Consider the following 14,879-nt stretch of genomic DNA (forward strand, 5'->3'; position numbering starts at 1 on the left):
ATTCTGTAACATAGTGCTCTGTTCCTCATTCGCTTGCATGCACATGGCTTCCAGCTCACCGTCCGAAAAGTACACAGGATCAGTGTCCAGAACTGTGAAGGAATCGTTCATTGATGGGAGCGACATTGAGTCTGCTGCATCAGGCGACGTTCCGCGGATGCTAGCCGCCGTTACAGCCACATGAGAAAAGCTCCAACGCCCAAGCATACTTAATCCGCGGGAGTCTTCCAGATGGTAATTTTTAAAGTCGCAGACAGTTTACCTACGGCGCGGCTCTCTTGGCGCCTCCCGAGCAGAGAAAATACCACCGCCGTCTCGTCGAAATGCGATTCCGATAGGTAGCGGAATGCCAGTGTATTCACTCCACTAAAGGACTCGAGCGTCGTTATTGCCTGTGAGTACTGTAGAACGTCTATACCTGAAGGATCGGTACGTATACAATTTGTGTAGACGGTCTCGAAAAGGATTGTTCAGAATGATTAACAGTAAGCAACAACGCAAGTTTTACCGGGAAAAAGTGAGCGTTGTGACTAACGTCTGTTGCCCCGAACAACGGATTATGCTAGCTATCTTATCTTTGTCTCGCTAAGTCGATTTATATAATAATCTATGTATGAATGTTTAATATTGAATATCATCCTCGTTGGCGTAATTTTTACATAGACCGTCTTTCAAACCCGGAGTCCAAATCACGTGCTAGGCCATACCTCGGGCTCGGCGACACATGACTTGCAAAGAAGTCTCACGTTGTGCTCGATTCCTTCGTGGGAACTTGCTGTCAGCAACTTTCGTCTGTCGAATTTCCACGACCGTAACGACAATGAAGCCACTTGCTGCTAAGCGTCACCATTCTGAGACAGAGATTTTTGCTTTCCCGCATAGTCCTAGCCTAAACGAGAAATCACGCACATACCTATGTCCACTTCTTCTTTTCCGGATGCTACAGACGCATTTGCAGCGCCGTCTTCAACCGTGGACCACAAAATTCGGTCGGATTTGGATACTGTCTCCGAGAAGATGGATCTCTGCGTCAGTTTACTGCGTCCAGGAGGCGGCAGCCCGGATCCTTCCGTCCGTGCCGACGAAACGCTGTTGCAGCTTATTGGCTTTCTAGAAGCCTGTGCGCCTCGCATGGTGGAATTGGTCGAAGCCGCCGCGCAGGGAGCCTTAGACGAAGCCACTCTGATGCAATGTCTAGAAGTCAACGACCGGCTGACGAAACTCATGGCGGACATTGATACAGCCTTATTGATAGAATCTCCAGCCACTACCACCGTGGCTGCGGCACCAACGAGTGAACCGACCATTGATCTGGACGACTTGCTCCTGGACGACAGTACTCAAGAGGCACTTCCATTATCAGTACCGACGGCGGGGCTCAAATCAACGGGCGAAGATGATCCGTTTGCCGCGTTTGACAAGACACCTAAACCAGCATCATCATCCACCGCCCCAGTCTTGGCGCCGTCTAATGACGAATTCGACGACTTCTTCACGGAACGCACTCACAGTCAACAAAAGTAGGATACCAAAAATTGTATACACTTCATGGAGTTGATTTGACTAGTTGATATTCCATACCTTGTTAAAAACAGTTGTCCAAAGTTTAGAATGATCTAGCAAGATTCTGGGTTTCTGTCTTACGCATTAGTACATAAAATTTGAATGCGTTGTTGTCTATAACACTTGTAAGATTTGGTTACTTCATCGTCCCAAGGTTTTGCGGTAGAAATCGTATCCGAGTGAGCCAACACACAATGCTATTGCACGTTCGTGTGTTCAATGCTTCATAAGAAGCAGTGAACCCACTGACCATTTCAAATACATAGGCCCCAAAGAACATGGACATGACTTTGGAAGGTGTCGACAAAGTATTGACCGCAGTGGTTTCTACCAATTGAGACCGCCTGTCTGGATTCATATTCAATAAAGACAATGGATACTTTGTCTGAAAATCGTGCTTCTGACTATTGGTTTTTCTATACTGTACAAAGGAGAGTAATGGCACTTCTTGGTGCTCTAGGGAAACAAGTGCTCAACCGCTCAGTGTGATACCGTGCTGTCAAATCGCGTACACTTGCTGTTTAAAAAGCAGCCAGGTTGAAAGTAGCTCGACTTACATTTATGCTGACTTGCTTTCTTTCGAAGGAGGTGAAATTGACTGTGAAACGAAGAGGCAATGGGGAGTGGTTTTTTACGGCTTGAATTGCTGATGTGCACTCAAGGCATGCGATGCACAGATATTCTCTCCGCTCACGTCACCTATAACTGTAGTAACAACCATTCATCCCTCAGATTACTCACAGTCAGCAGCATACGGAAATCACAGTCAAACATTTTTTCTAACTGTAAATCGTTTCGGTTGTCTTGGAACCCGGTTTCGGTATTGAATTTGCAGTCACAGACAGCTCCTCCACCGAACGGCATATTACTGGGCTTAGCAGGTTTTCACGAATCCGTTTGTGAGACCCCCTTCGGAACAGGAATTGCTTTCGGCACGCAGCCGCGAATTAATTTTGCCAACAAAAAAGAATGAATAGTGACTGTGAATTTATAATTATGTGTCTATTTAAGACTGGTCTGCTCACGAATATCGTCGATTTATGTTGTACCGATACTCCACGACTCTTACATTTACAGTTACACGCCTTGTTGCACTATTATTGTATGATTCTATTCGCTTACTTCTGCAGTTTTGTACAAAAGCTTGAACCCCAGTCCATTCAAAAATTTCATTTTCGTACTCTTTTGTGGTATCTTATCATCGCGATTTTCCTGCTATCAGTCATAACTTTTGGGAAATTTCATAATTCTTCTCTTTGCCTCTCTAGAGTATTGAACGCAAGTGCAGATTTCCATTCGGATTGTTGCGATGACGAACAGAGCGTCGATGACCGCCTCCCGATTCCCTTCTACCGAAAGCAGTGATTCGAACCCACGCTACGGCAAAAAAGCACTCAAGCGTGGTCACATAGGAGAGGAGAGCTGGTGCAGTTCAATCCACGCACGGCAAAGATCTAAAAGAGGATATGGCGTTAGATTCCGCGAAATACGAAATCGTCGGCTCCCTTGGCGGTCTTGGCTTCTCTATTCAACACCGCTTGTACTATTTTCACTCTTTCGGTCAATACCTTATCCCATCACCGAACGAGCAATACTCGGCTCGACGGCCATTATGCCGTTGCATCAAACTCAGACTCCGACGGTTGCAAGTCAGCCATTTTCAGAGCAATCCACCTCCACCCAAAATGCGGTGAAACCGGGAATCTGGACAGAAAAATCAGCACAACTGACTCACCCTACGTCTACGCCTATGTCAATGATCTTTATGCGTGCCGTTGGAAACGCTTTACCACCCAGGCATAGCCCAGAGCAGACGTTAGAGAGCCTGGACTTTGTCTTGGCGCATGAGGAAAAGTTTCAGAATACAACAACCCACTGGTTTTTGAATCGCCTCATTGATCTCGAGGTCCAAGAACAAGTACTGCGCCGACTCCGAAAGGCTAACGAAACCTACACGATACTTCCCTTTGACTTACGAGTGTACGACAAAATCGGATACGCATGGGAAAGAATTTCAAATGATGGAATTCACAATCGCGCCGCGCCAGGCTCGAGCCAATCAGACATCGAATACACAAGACTACGTCTCGAAGAAGAAATACAACACGAAAAACTGCTTTACGTGAGCAATGTCAATGGCGTAAGGCGTGCAATGCTCGAATATGGTCGCAAGCATACACATGCACAATATATACTTCCTTGGGACGGTAATTGTTTCATGACACGAAATGCGTGGTCTGCGATCCAATCATCTCTGAGCATGCACCCCAGCGCCAAGTACTTTTCAGTACCCATGGACAGGGTTACCGAATCCAATGAAGTTTTGCTGTCGGATACCTATAAGCCAAACCCTATTGAAGAGCCACAGATTATTTTTCATCGAGAGGCTCAGGCTGACTTTAACGAGAACCTCCGCTATGGTCGGAGAGAAAAGCTTGAACTTCTGACGCGGATCGGTGTGAAAGGATCATGGGATGCGCGGCCGTGGCGCTACAGTAAAATGGAAAACCGAACTTTGGATCTGAACCGAGCAGCGGACTCCACTGGGGGTGTTCCTGTCGCCGGGTGGACGGAACGCTTGTACTCAGGGACAAGTGCCGCCGAAACAGAAAATAGGATGAATTTGCGCGGTCTTTTAAGAAAGCGTGCAACAGCCCTCCTCGTAACCGAACTTGATCGACGAGCTGCTCAGGATATACACGGGTTGCAATCATCGACGACACTATTTTATGATGAGGCACAAATGATGGCACAGCGGAACAGATGGATATCAGGTGAGCGCAATACTTTGATTTTAGAGTTGGTGCATTCGGCTGACCAGGCAATGGTGGCTGGACCTTGGTCCGTGATGGACAAGCTACCATTTGGCTGCGGTATTTCGGGAGATTGTCACGACTATTTTGAAACTTCATTAAATTTCTTGCCGAATCTCAATGCCTCTGAGTATGATAACTGGTTGAGGCCGATCATGAGGCGGGATGGGCAATTTGACACAAATTTGTCAAACGCTGGCAAGGAAAAATACGATGGCTCTGGTATGGCTGCAATGGCATCCAACACGTCTATTCTTGCTTTGGCATACTCCTTGACGGAGAATGAGAAGTACATCCACAAGGCTGCAGATAATCTACGCCACTGGTTCATTTCTGACGTAACGCGTATGAAACCCCATCTCAAGTATTCCCGAGTTGAAAGGAACAAAGACGGCGAGTTGTTTGCTTCTGCATCTGGTTTGATGGAAATGAAAGACCTGTATTTCTTCCTGGATGCGATAAAAATTGTCGAAAAGTCTGGAGTTCTGTCAAAGTCGGAGTGTAGCTCGCTTCGTCAATGGTTTGCCGACTATCTCGAGTGGTTGACGTACAGTGAACAAGGTTTGTCGGAAATTGCTGCAATCAACCACCACGGTCTCTATTACGATATCCAGGTCGCACCGCTTGCGCTGTATGTTGGGAACGTGTCCTTAGCGGTGTCGCGAATGCACAGGTCGTTGTCGCGGCTCCAGCGTCATGTTAACGTAAAGACGGGGGCGCTATCCCATGAACTTAATGACACGAATTGCGAGCTCCTTCTATCATTTACGTTGCAGGGATGGGTGACGATGGCACGTATGAGCGAAACGATTGGGTTAGACTATTGGAACCAGTACCAGAGCAACGCTTCGAAGGAAAGCCTTCTATGTCGGGCTATGTCGTTCGCGAACCCATACTTGCGACGACGAGAGAAGTGTTCGGGAGACATCCACGACGACGATATCACGCGTTGGTGGCCGCTACTGTTTGCATCGTCTCAACATTGTCCAAACCTCAAGACAGGCCATCAGTCTCGAGAGGTCAGTAGTTGGATTCCAAACAAGCTTCGCAATCCCGATTTAGATCGGTTCAAAATGCCTCATCTCTACAAGCATTCGTATGGCATTGCTCCATTTTGGAATCTAGGAATACGGACGTAATACGCCTTAGCCATTACTGTTGTACCCTGTCAGACGATTGACTTCCTTGACGATGAAGACACATATCTTAGTGGTAAGCGTCCCTTCTAAGATTTTAGGAACGTACTCATTGTATTTTGCATTTGTAAGGAAATGTTGGAATCATAGACTACAGACGTAATACACTCAACGTCGTTTTTTTCGAATCGCTTTTTGATATTCGTTGCAGACGTTGGTTCATCTTTAATTTCACATAGAAGCAGTGGCGAAGCGGCATCGCGTTGCGATTGAACCAATCAACAACGGTCGTTCCATTTGGAAGTAACCGATGGAGTGCACATTGAAGAGATTCAAAGTCAACCACGTCAATATGTATTGGGGTAAGCCTGTTGTGGACTGACTAAATCAGGACGGATCCTGATACAGCCCAGTTGATCTGAATTGACCTGCCAGCACTGTTCTACCCGGTCAGGCGATTGACTCTTGGACGAGGAAGACACATGTCTTTGTGGTAAGCTTCTACGGATTAACTCTAATATTGTAGGAGCGTGCTTTTTGTATGTTGTATTTGTAAGGAGATGTTGTTTGTCTCTACGCCTTAACTGTTTCCAATTCGTTGAGTTTCTCCAAGACTTCCACCGAATGTCTCGCGATACGCGATTCTACGTCGGTGAAGACCCAACGCAAGTTACCCTCCGGATCAATGATGTAGGTTTGGCGGTTGCTGAACATACCAAAGCCTGGCACCGACAGCGCCGATCCGTACAGGTTAGAAACCCGACCACCGGTATCACTCAGCATGTAAAAGTCTAGTCCCTCGGCGGAGCAGAACTGCGCGTTCTTTTCCACCGGATCGACCGAGACACCCACGATCTGGGCGTTGAGTGCTCGGTATCGCTCAATGTCCCTTTGGAAACCGCGTGCTTCCAAAGTACAGCCCTTCGAAAAGGCTCCGGGGTAAAAGTACAACACGGTCCACTTGCCAGAGTTGATAAGATTCTTGAGCGACGTGCTGCCGCTGCCTCGACTATTGGGGAGCTCAAAGAAGGGAGCCTTAGCCCCCGTTACCGGTACGGCAAACGCGGGAAGGGGCGCCGAGACAGTGACACCGGTGGCTACCGCAGCCGTCGTAAGCGCCACGTCTCGGACGAAGGCTCGTCGATCCAACGAAAAGGCCGCTATCGAAGACGCGAACAATGCGAGGAAGGAACCAAAGATGACTTGTCGAAGCATTTTGGATGACAGTGTTTGACAGTGTGAAATCACAAACTTGATCAGGGAAATCTAACGTAAATGTGATTTTTTATTGTTGATTCGTGGAGAAGGGAGAGCAAAAAAAGCGGTATGGCTTTAAGGCCACGCTGTCGTGGAGATTTCTGTCTTCTGTGTCAGGGCCTTTGACTGTGAGGCGCGACACTTCGGGACGTCGGTTCGACTTCCGGTCTTCGGTCTCGTTCATTACGGGCGGTAATCGTACTATCCTCCGCTTATCCGATCCCTGACGAGACGGACCCTCCTTGAACCCGTATGTGATCGAAAATCCGGGTAGCTTTTGTGACGTTTCTGTCGGTCTGATCCAGGTATATGTTAAGGTGAGTGGTACGACCATAGACGAGCCCGTGTGAGAACATACAACTAGGGCTATAATCTTCATGACACAAGGGCAAAGATCAAGCTATGTGTTACGGAGTACTACCAAAGCACAACCGAGGACGGATCGCTGTTATGACAGTGTGTGGTAAACAAAGGTGGGCGTTATGACGAACGACCTGCGATACACCTAAGCAAGCTTAGGGACTGTAAAACTCACTCGCTGACGACGCTCCCCACGGGTTAGACAGCGGATGCAAGGACCTATGCTATAATGCAATATTTGGATCAAAGAATTTCTAAAACAATGAGTGGAAGATTACATGCTACAAACTAGTCAATCTGTTGTTCAGTCCAGTGAACAATCCCACAAAGTGCCAGCTCATCATTTATCTTCCACAACTTCCATAATCTCAATAGGCAATCTTTCTCCCACATGTATATATACCTCCAGAACTATGAGTCCCATGCACAACACCTATGGTGAGTAGCTGTTCTTCTTCAGTCCCACCATGTGTCTTGTGATAGCCCCTTTATTGCTTCAATTGTATTTTCGATGTTCCAATTATATCCCAGTCCATCTTGGTCGTGTAAACCGACAAGTGGAGACTAAGCACATGCGGCTCCAGAAACATAGCAATCGTACAAACGCTTTGATTATTGTGAGTCCACGTGGCCACGGAACAAGACTTTGGTATCACTTCTGTGCGTGCCTCCTTAACTCCATGTGTATAGTTTTGATTCACACTTGCGACATCCGTGTTTAGTGAATAATTTCCACAAGACATGTCGCAAGGAGGTAAACCACAACAGGGTAACTCAAATACGATAGATTTGCGCAATAAGGCCGACACAAACTCCATATGGGACACGTAAACGCTGCGTCCATCGGATTGGCTCACACTTACACTTTCCTTACCAAGTGGGAGCTGTCCGAGGGACATGCCGCAAGGTAGTGTACCGTAACACTATGCCAATGACTAATGGGGTAGACTGTCGCGATCACAGTCACTGACAAAACTGAATCAAAACTCACCCAAGTGGATATCAAGCAGCCCAGTGAAAGGTTCTATAACTGAATGTATAACAAACGTGAGGGATGGTACAATCAAATGACTGGCATACGAAAGATTGGCATCTCAATGTAGTTAACAGTAAGAAACATCATGTGAAGCAAGTTTACAAACAAGGCAATAAAAGCAATTGCTACATCTAGGTTAGCTAGTTGATACGGATAGTCTGGAGATATTTGCTAGCCGTAAATGGGTGGTCACAGACCATGTCAAATCCAGTAGCCCAGCTTTTAAACCTAAAAAGAACTTACCTATCCGGTCACTGACACATCAAAATTACGAGTATTCTGCATAATTTGGAGATTTGTATATGGGCTGGTATTCACGAAAGCGTTTCCTATCACATAATACTGCCAATGAGAGGATTTACACATAGCAACACAAGGGTCTCCCACAGTCAAGCAGTGGCGTAAGGGTGTTGTCTTAGTGGACATCTTCCTGGTTTGGTAGCAATTTAGGGACAGAACGTGTTCAGTCTAACGGTAAGCAGCTTCATTTGGCTCCAGTATGTTGTCAAGTATTCAAACAACTTCAACTAAACACCATGAATATGACTGAGAAGCCAACCGTTGCTGGTCATTTACCCAATAGCAGTTTCTCATCTACGCCTGTGAACAACTGTGGAAATGTTACAATACACACCAATGTACACCGTATGGACAGAAGCGCTGTTAGGAACAGAGCCTGGTAAACAAGAGAGGGCGATATTACAAACGACCGGCAACACACCTAAGGGACTTAGGGACTGTAAAACTCTACTCGTTGGCGACGCTCCCCTTGGGTTAGGCAGCAGATACAAGGACCTGTGCGTAAACTAGCAGTACGGATCAAAGAACTTATAAAACAATGATTGAAGAATTAGTGCTATAAACTAATTCTTGTTGCTCCTCCAATTTGCCAAGATACAACAAAACCTGAGGAACAAACTCAAACATACACAAATATCTTTCTTCCGTCATAGTATCTTTATACCATGATGCGTGCTCACATATACTTATAGTGGAACCGGAAATACCTTTCATAACATGCATGCCGCGGGAAATGGAGCGCATCCATTTACATCTGTTAGTCAGGCAATAAGTATTGTCAGTCCCACTCCGTTGCCACTGTCAGAACACGACATGTTCAGTCGCGTTCTCTCCAATGCACAATACATCATTGTATCTAGGGATTTCATGCAATAAGACCAAGTTAACTTCCATACGACTCAATTCTCCCTTATGAACACTCCAACTGCTGTTCACCATGTTGACATCTAGACAACAGACATCACTAGGAGACGTGTCGCATGGTACTATACCGTAACACTCCCCATTGGTCTGTGTTGTATCCTTCAAGGCCTTGGTATCACAATCGGATGTATCACCATGCCAGAACAGTATAGGCTTAAGAAGAGGCCATGCCTGCTGGAAACCCCAATGCTTGCTGAGTACATCAGCAGGATTGTTGGCTCCCAAAATCTTTTGAAAATCTACAATGCCAGCAGCAATTGCCTTGCGGACGTGATGGTAGGACAAAGCATTGTGCCGTTTGTTGATTGGTGATTGGGACTCCGTAGAACTTGTGATAACCGATTGGTTATCTCCAAACATAATAGTCTTGCCCTAAACTGTGACTCCTAGGTACCTCATTGTAGTGCGCACATCGATGATTTGCTCAACTGCGATACGTGCAGCAACAAATTCTGATCCATAGGTAGCAGTCTTGATGGTAGCCTGTCGTTTCGAAAACCATTCAAACGGGGTTTGGTTTATGAGGTGGAGGATACCGGTGACTGAACGACCTGTAATCATGTCATGATATAGGTTTGCGTCAATGTAGGTGGTTAAGACAACAGCCTTTCCCAAAGCCGGAGGGGCATTGTGGGGAACAAGTTCTTCTGCATTTCCGTAAATGGAACGAGCCCATTCGTTGCTTCGGTCCGGTAGCTCAACATAGTTGGGCTGATCGGTGCGCACACGGATTGCTCCTGCCTTCATCTTACAAAGGTATCCGTACATATGCTTGAGGCAGTCAAGGTGGCCTTCTCGAGGCGCAACACGGAATCGAGCCATGGTCATCACAGCCGTAGCAATATCAAATCTCTCTAGGGTGATAAGCCATTGTAAACTCCTGATCAACAACTGGTACTGCTTGATACCATCTTCGTTTAGTTCGGGGGTGGAATCCAACTCAGGATTTGGTCACCTTTATCCAACGGTGAAACATACTGCCTGGGAGACTCACCGTACATACGTTTGTACTGTTCCATCATACGCGCGATATACTTCCGGGGGTGGTAAGACAAGGTTCCGTCTTTGTCTCGCTCAAACGTACAACCTAGGTGGTACTCCAGTGGTCCAATACCTTTGAGCTTGTACTTGTGAACACTTTTGAGTTGTTCAACAATACTATCGGGGTCATGGGCTGCAACGGCAATGTCGTCGACGTAGACGGCAATATACTTGTAGACGCCTTGACTGGGGCGCATCCAAACATCGGAGTCGGCCTTGCTGGGTGTAAAACCCATGTCGCGAAGTGTGTCGGCGAACCTCTCATGCCAACGAAGTCCACTACTATGCAGACCGTAAAGGGCCTTCTTGATGGCAAGGATGTTACCGGTGAGGTCTCCAAACTCAGGTCCGGCAACAACAAAGACTTTCTCTTGGGTTTTGGCTTCGAGGTAGGCATTTCCAATGTCGGCTCCCCATAGCCTCAAGTTATTTAGCTCGGCCAGGACAACAATGCGGAGGCTTCAAAGTGACACAACTCCAGAGTAGACGCTCTCAGGGGGCATGGGGGTAAGGTGACCTCCAGCAACCATGCGAGCCTTGTGCCTACCATCATGTTTAACATCGTAGACCGTGTGAATTCTGATCTTCATGTACCCTTGTGGTGCGTTCGAAACATGTTTACCATTTAGAATAGCTTTACCTTTGTCAACAAAGGTATTGTATTCATGAAGCTGCGTACGCTCGATACTCTCAGCATCCTGCCATTTGGTGTTGCCATTACGTTTATCGATATCAACAGCGTCAAGATGGTCGCGAGGGATCTGGTACCCAAATTTGTAGGTAGGTACACGACGGATAGAATGTATACGGCTTTGGTTTACAAGGCGTTGGAACTTCTTCTGGCGGTTGACAAGTCGTTTGAACTGTTTCCAACCCGGGGTATCCAGCAAGCCTTGACGTTTAGCATAGGCAGCGCAAGTAATAGGATCGTCGGCACGTATAACGTCTAGACATTCATAGCTAGACTCTCCAGTTTCCCAGTTTACCAAAACATTAAACTTAGAACCTTTATAGTTTATGTCTGTGGTTTGAAGGGGTCCTTGGTGTGCCACAATGTCTTTAAACTTCCATTGCCGATCAGTATCAGTCAATTCCTTTTCTAGGTCGGTCTCGACTTTATCTAGAATTTCGTTGTAGGCGATGATTTCGTCGTGTTCACCGTCATTGATTTCAACGAGAAATTGGATGTCATGTGGTTTGTCAGCATCAAGAATTTCCTGGCAATACGTGCACGAAAACGCTCCCCATTGTCCTGAGTGTCGGTTAAAAACGTGCGTCCGATGAGATTGTCCGGGGTGAAACCAGGTAGCGTGTGGAGGGCATAAGAATTTCCGTCCTCAGTTCTACGCGACTTAATGAAGTTGATGGGCTTAGGAGGACTCTCCCCTTCATGTGGCTCAAGACGCAAATTGGTTTCACAAGGTTTCAACGCAGAGCGAACACTAGATTGGAAAATGATCTTGTGGGAGTCATTGGTGAGCATCTTTTAGGTAAGGGCATCACCAACGGAATCTGCAATTCCAACAAAATGGCCTTTCTTTTCAGTTCCATCGGAAGGAAAAGTAGGGTCTTCAAGTTGGTAGTAGTTTGGTTCCCAGAAATGGAATTGAAGGAGTACGCGAATATCAGGAGTACTACCATTAAGAATTTCAAGAGGAGTGCAATTGTGCAAAGACTCATGTGCCAAATGATTAAACAAATAACAAATGTAGGAAACACACAATAACCATGTAGAATTGGGTGCACCAGTTTTGTTTAGAATTTTATTCGCATTTGCTTCGACAGTTGCAATTCGGCGTTTGGCATAATTTTGGTGCTGGTGATTAGGCTCGCTTTGCCATTGATCAATGTGGTAAGCGCAGGTAATATCAGAAACTTTCTTGCTGATCTCGGCTTTAGCATGATCACTGATGAGTTTATCCATGGCGCCACGATGACGAATATTGTCTTCGAGAGCATTAACAAACTCTTTGTCTGTTTTCATAGGGTAAATGTCGGTGACAAGCGATTGTCTACCGACAAATAATTGCGCAAATTTAGCGCCATCATCAACAGCAGGCGTGTCCGACCAAATGGTATCAGTAGCTACAGCTTCGTTGCGCCAGTGAACGTTAAGTGCCGGAAAACGAGACTTGAAATGTTTACGCATGGGTGCATTATAGACTTCACGAGCGAATTGCGTAGTGGCCATAATGGTTTTCTGGACTGTGTCGGCGGAGATCCAGCCAAGACAAGGACGCAAGGCTTCGTAATTGTGTGGATTGGGGGTCATGTCATGTTGATTTGACAAGAGTATATTATTGATAGCCGTGGACCGATCAACAAAGTCAGGTGACGAAAAAATGTCAAAGTTCGCAACGTGCCTGTGTCGGTTTTCACCAGTTGAATTGAAACAGGGTTCCACGTACGTCGCTGGGAAGGTCCTGGACGGCATCATCCCAATCTGTGACAAGGTCAATTTCGTTGTCAATAATGGACGTGTCCCAGTCGACATCGGAAGTAAGTACAACGTGGGGTAACGTGTCAAATTCCGTATCGGAAGGAGGTCGCATGTCCATATAAGCTAGTCCTTGACAAACATGTAGAGGAATAACATAATCATCTCGAGTTATGATACATTGTTTACCTCCTAAAACACGGGAATGGTCCTCAACAATATTCTTGTAATACTCAAGTTGCGCACTAGAATGAATTGTTTTACCTTTTCCATGGTGTGCGTACTGGTGAAGTATGACAATGATGGGTCCATTTTGGGATTCAACAAGGCCGGCGGCGGTGACAATGTCCAAATCAGGCAAAGTATGGTCATTAATACCCGTGATGCTTGCAGAACGGCCTCTTTTGTTAAGGATTTTAACATCGCTTCCTGCAAGTCCGCCGTTTGCGCCTCTGTTGATGAGGGAGGATGTAGTCCCAGCAACGGAGTGTCGGGAAATACTGTACTCGAGCATATTTGACAGCAGGGAGTTCTTTGAATTTTGCTTATAGGAGGAAGCTGAAGCAAGGACCTTGCAAATGTCTCCATTTGCCATATTACTTGAGCAATCAGTAAGGTGTGCAAGCAGTTCCGTGTCGTTCCCGCACTCATGGAATTTACCGTTGCCGTTTTCGTGCAACAATTCGTCCGTTGATGAGGGGTGTCCCGTATCGGTTAAAGAGTGGGAGTTGGCATGAAAAGCAGATGATGACTTGCTGTTGGCCGAGGCGTTTCCTTCTTAGAAGAAGACATACCACGGAGAATCTCCTTTGCATCGTCGGACAGTTTATCCCACATCTCACGAGGAATATACGGTCGCTCACAATTGACATTAGCTATGACAATAGCTCACCTTAGTGGCAAATTGCAGTATTGCGTGGCTATACTTTATCACTACATTGTGCGATACTGCGGTAACGACAAAAGTACGGTAGAAGTTGTCCCAATAACGGTCATCTTTAAGAACTGGATAGTGCGTCTTGTCTCGTTTTACTCCTCGTTTGAAATCGGCAATAGCAGAGCGACTAGAATTTGTAGTTGTAGTCGTTGTACTGGTTGATCTTTGGGTAGGTGCAGACGGAGGTTCCGGCATGTGGACGGAGGAAGATCTCCTATATAAACTGAAATCATCCTTTGCAAGGGAAATGAGTTCGTAGTTTGATAGGGTACCGCCTTTTTCATGCGAGAGTTGACGTATCCAATGTAAGAAATACCATAAGAGTTGCCAATGAGCCATGAGCAGTCTTGCCGAGAGAGGTACAACTTCTTGATCTATTGGCAAAGGAATATATTCTAGAGATTCAAGTTCATTCTCATAGATACCTAGGAAGCTTGATAGATCAACATATCCGTTTTGTATGAGACACAAACAAATGGGAGAAGTCTCCGGTAGGGCAAGCACCGTGTTGAGTAGATGAGCGAAAGCGCTTGCATCGGATGTTGTTCGCGTAGCGGTAACCATATTGAAATGGGTAACCAACTAGGTCTTGGGTTGGGCTGGATAGCCGGGTCAGATCTTGAGTTGGGCTGGGTTGCCGGATCGGTAGCGTTCCGGGGTTAGATCTTCCACTATATTTCAGGTCCTTCGCTATAACTAAGCGGACTTCTTTATTTGACCCTACACCAGTGGACGTTGCCAGCATTGGTTCACTCCCTTCTACCACCTCGGTGGCAGTGTTACTGCTGTGCGTGATATCGCTCCGTGCCAGTAACTATCGAAGGGTTGATTAGTCCCCCCCGTACTCTTATAAACCGGTGAGTATACCCGTCCGAACCGGAATCAGGATTGGTCTTCCAAGCCTATTGGTATCTAAAACCTCACTTGATAAGAGAACCCGTAGTCACGAAACACTCCACTGGCAAATCCAGAAGAAAACCTAGACGATTTCCAGTGCCGGTTATTCCGAGGAAGTAGGGAGGCCGAGACGAATTACTGACAAACCCTGAAGTACTAATGGGTTTTCAATACCAGT

At 46.3% G+C, this 14,879-nt stretch overlaps 4 protein-coding genes across 4 annotated transcripts; 2 read left to right on the plus strand and 2 right to left on the minus strand.

Moving 5' to 3' along the window:
- The first annotated feature begins 815 nt into the window (after nucleotides 1-815).
- On the plus strand, nucleotides 816-1,598 carry PHATRDRAFT_46205 (predicted protein). Its single transcript, XM_002180431.1, has one exon. The coding sequence runs from the start codon at nucleotides 916-918 to the stop codon at nucleotides 1,522-1,524; it is 609 nt and encodes a 202-aa protein (XP_002180467.1). The 5' UTR covers nucleotides 816-915; the 3' UTR covers nucleotides 1,525-1,598.
- A 1,274-nt stretch (nucleotides 1,599-2,872) lies between these two features.
- Nucleotides 2,873-5,515, plus strand: PHATRDRAFT_36118 (predicted protein; the record flags this gene model as incomplete). The annotated part of the gene is made up of 1 exon (XM_002180432.1): nucleotides 2,873-5,515. The coding sequence occupies one exon, from the start codon at nucleotides 2,873-2,875 to the stop codon at nucleotides 5,513-5,515; it is 2,643 nt and encodes an 880-aa protein (XP_002180468.1).
- A 491-nt stretch (nucleotides 5,516-6,006) lies between these two features.
- PHATRDRAFT_46206 (predicted protein) lies at nucleotides 6,007-6,861 on the minus strand. The gene has a single exon (XM_002180635.1). The coding sequence runs from the start codon at nucleotides 6,725-6,727 to the stop codon at nucleotides 6,086-6,088; it is 642 nt and encodes a 213-aa protein (XP_002180671.1). The 5' UTR covers nucleotides 6,728-6,861; the 3' UTR covers nucleotides 6,007-6,085.
- Nucleotides 6,862-11,916: 5,055 nt separating this feature from the next.
- On the minus strand, nucleotides 11,917-13,999 carry PHATRDRAFT_36120 (predicted protein; the record flags this gene model as incomplete). Its single annotated transcript, XM_002180636.1, has 3 exons — nucleotides 11,917-12,793; nucleotides 12,825-13,622; nucleotides 13,794-13,999. The coding sequence occupies 3 exons, from the start codon at nucleotides 13,997-13,999 to the stop codon at nucleotides 11,917-11,919; spliced, it is 1,881 nt and encodes a 626-aa protein (XP_002180672.1).
- Between the last annotated feature and the right edge of the window lie 880 nt (nucleotides 14,000-14,879).

This window comes from Phaeodactylum tricornutum, chromosome 9, assembly GCF_000150955.2.
Source record: "Phaeodactylum tricornutum CCAP 1055/1 chromosome 9, whole genome shotgun sequence".
NCBI classification, from domain to species: Eukaryota; Bacillariophyta; class Bacillariophyceae; order Surirellales; family Neidiaceae; genus Phaeodactylum; species Phaeodactylum tricornutum.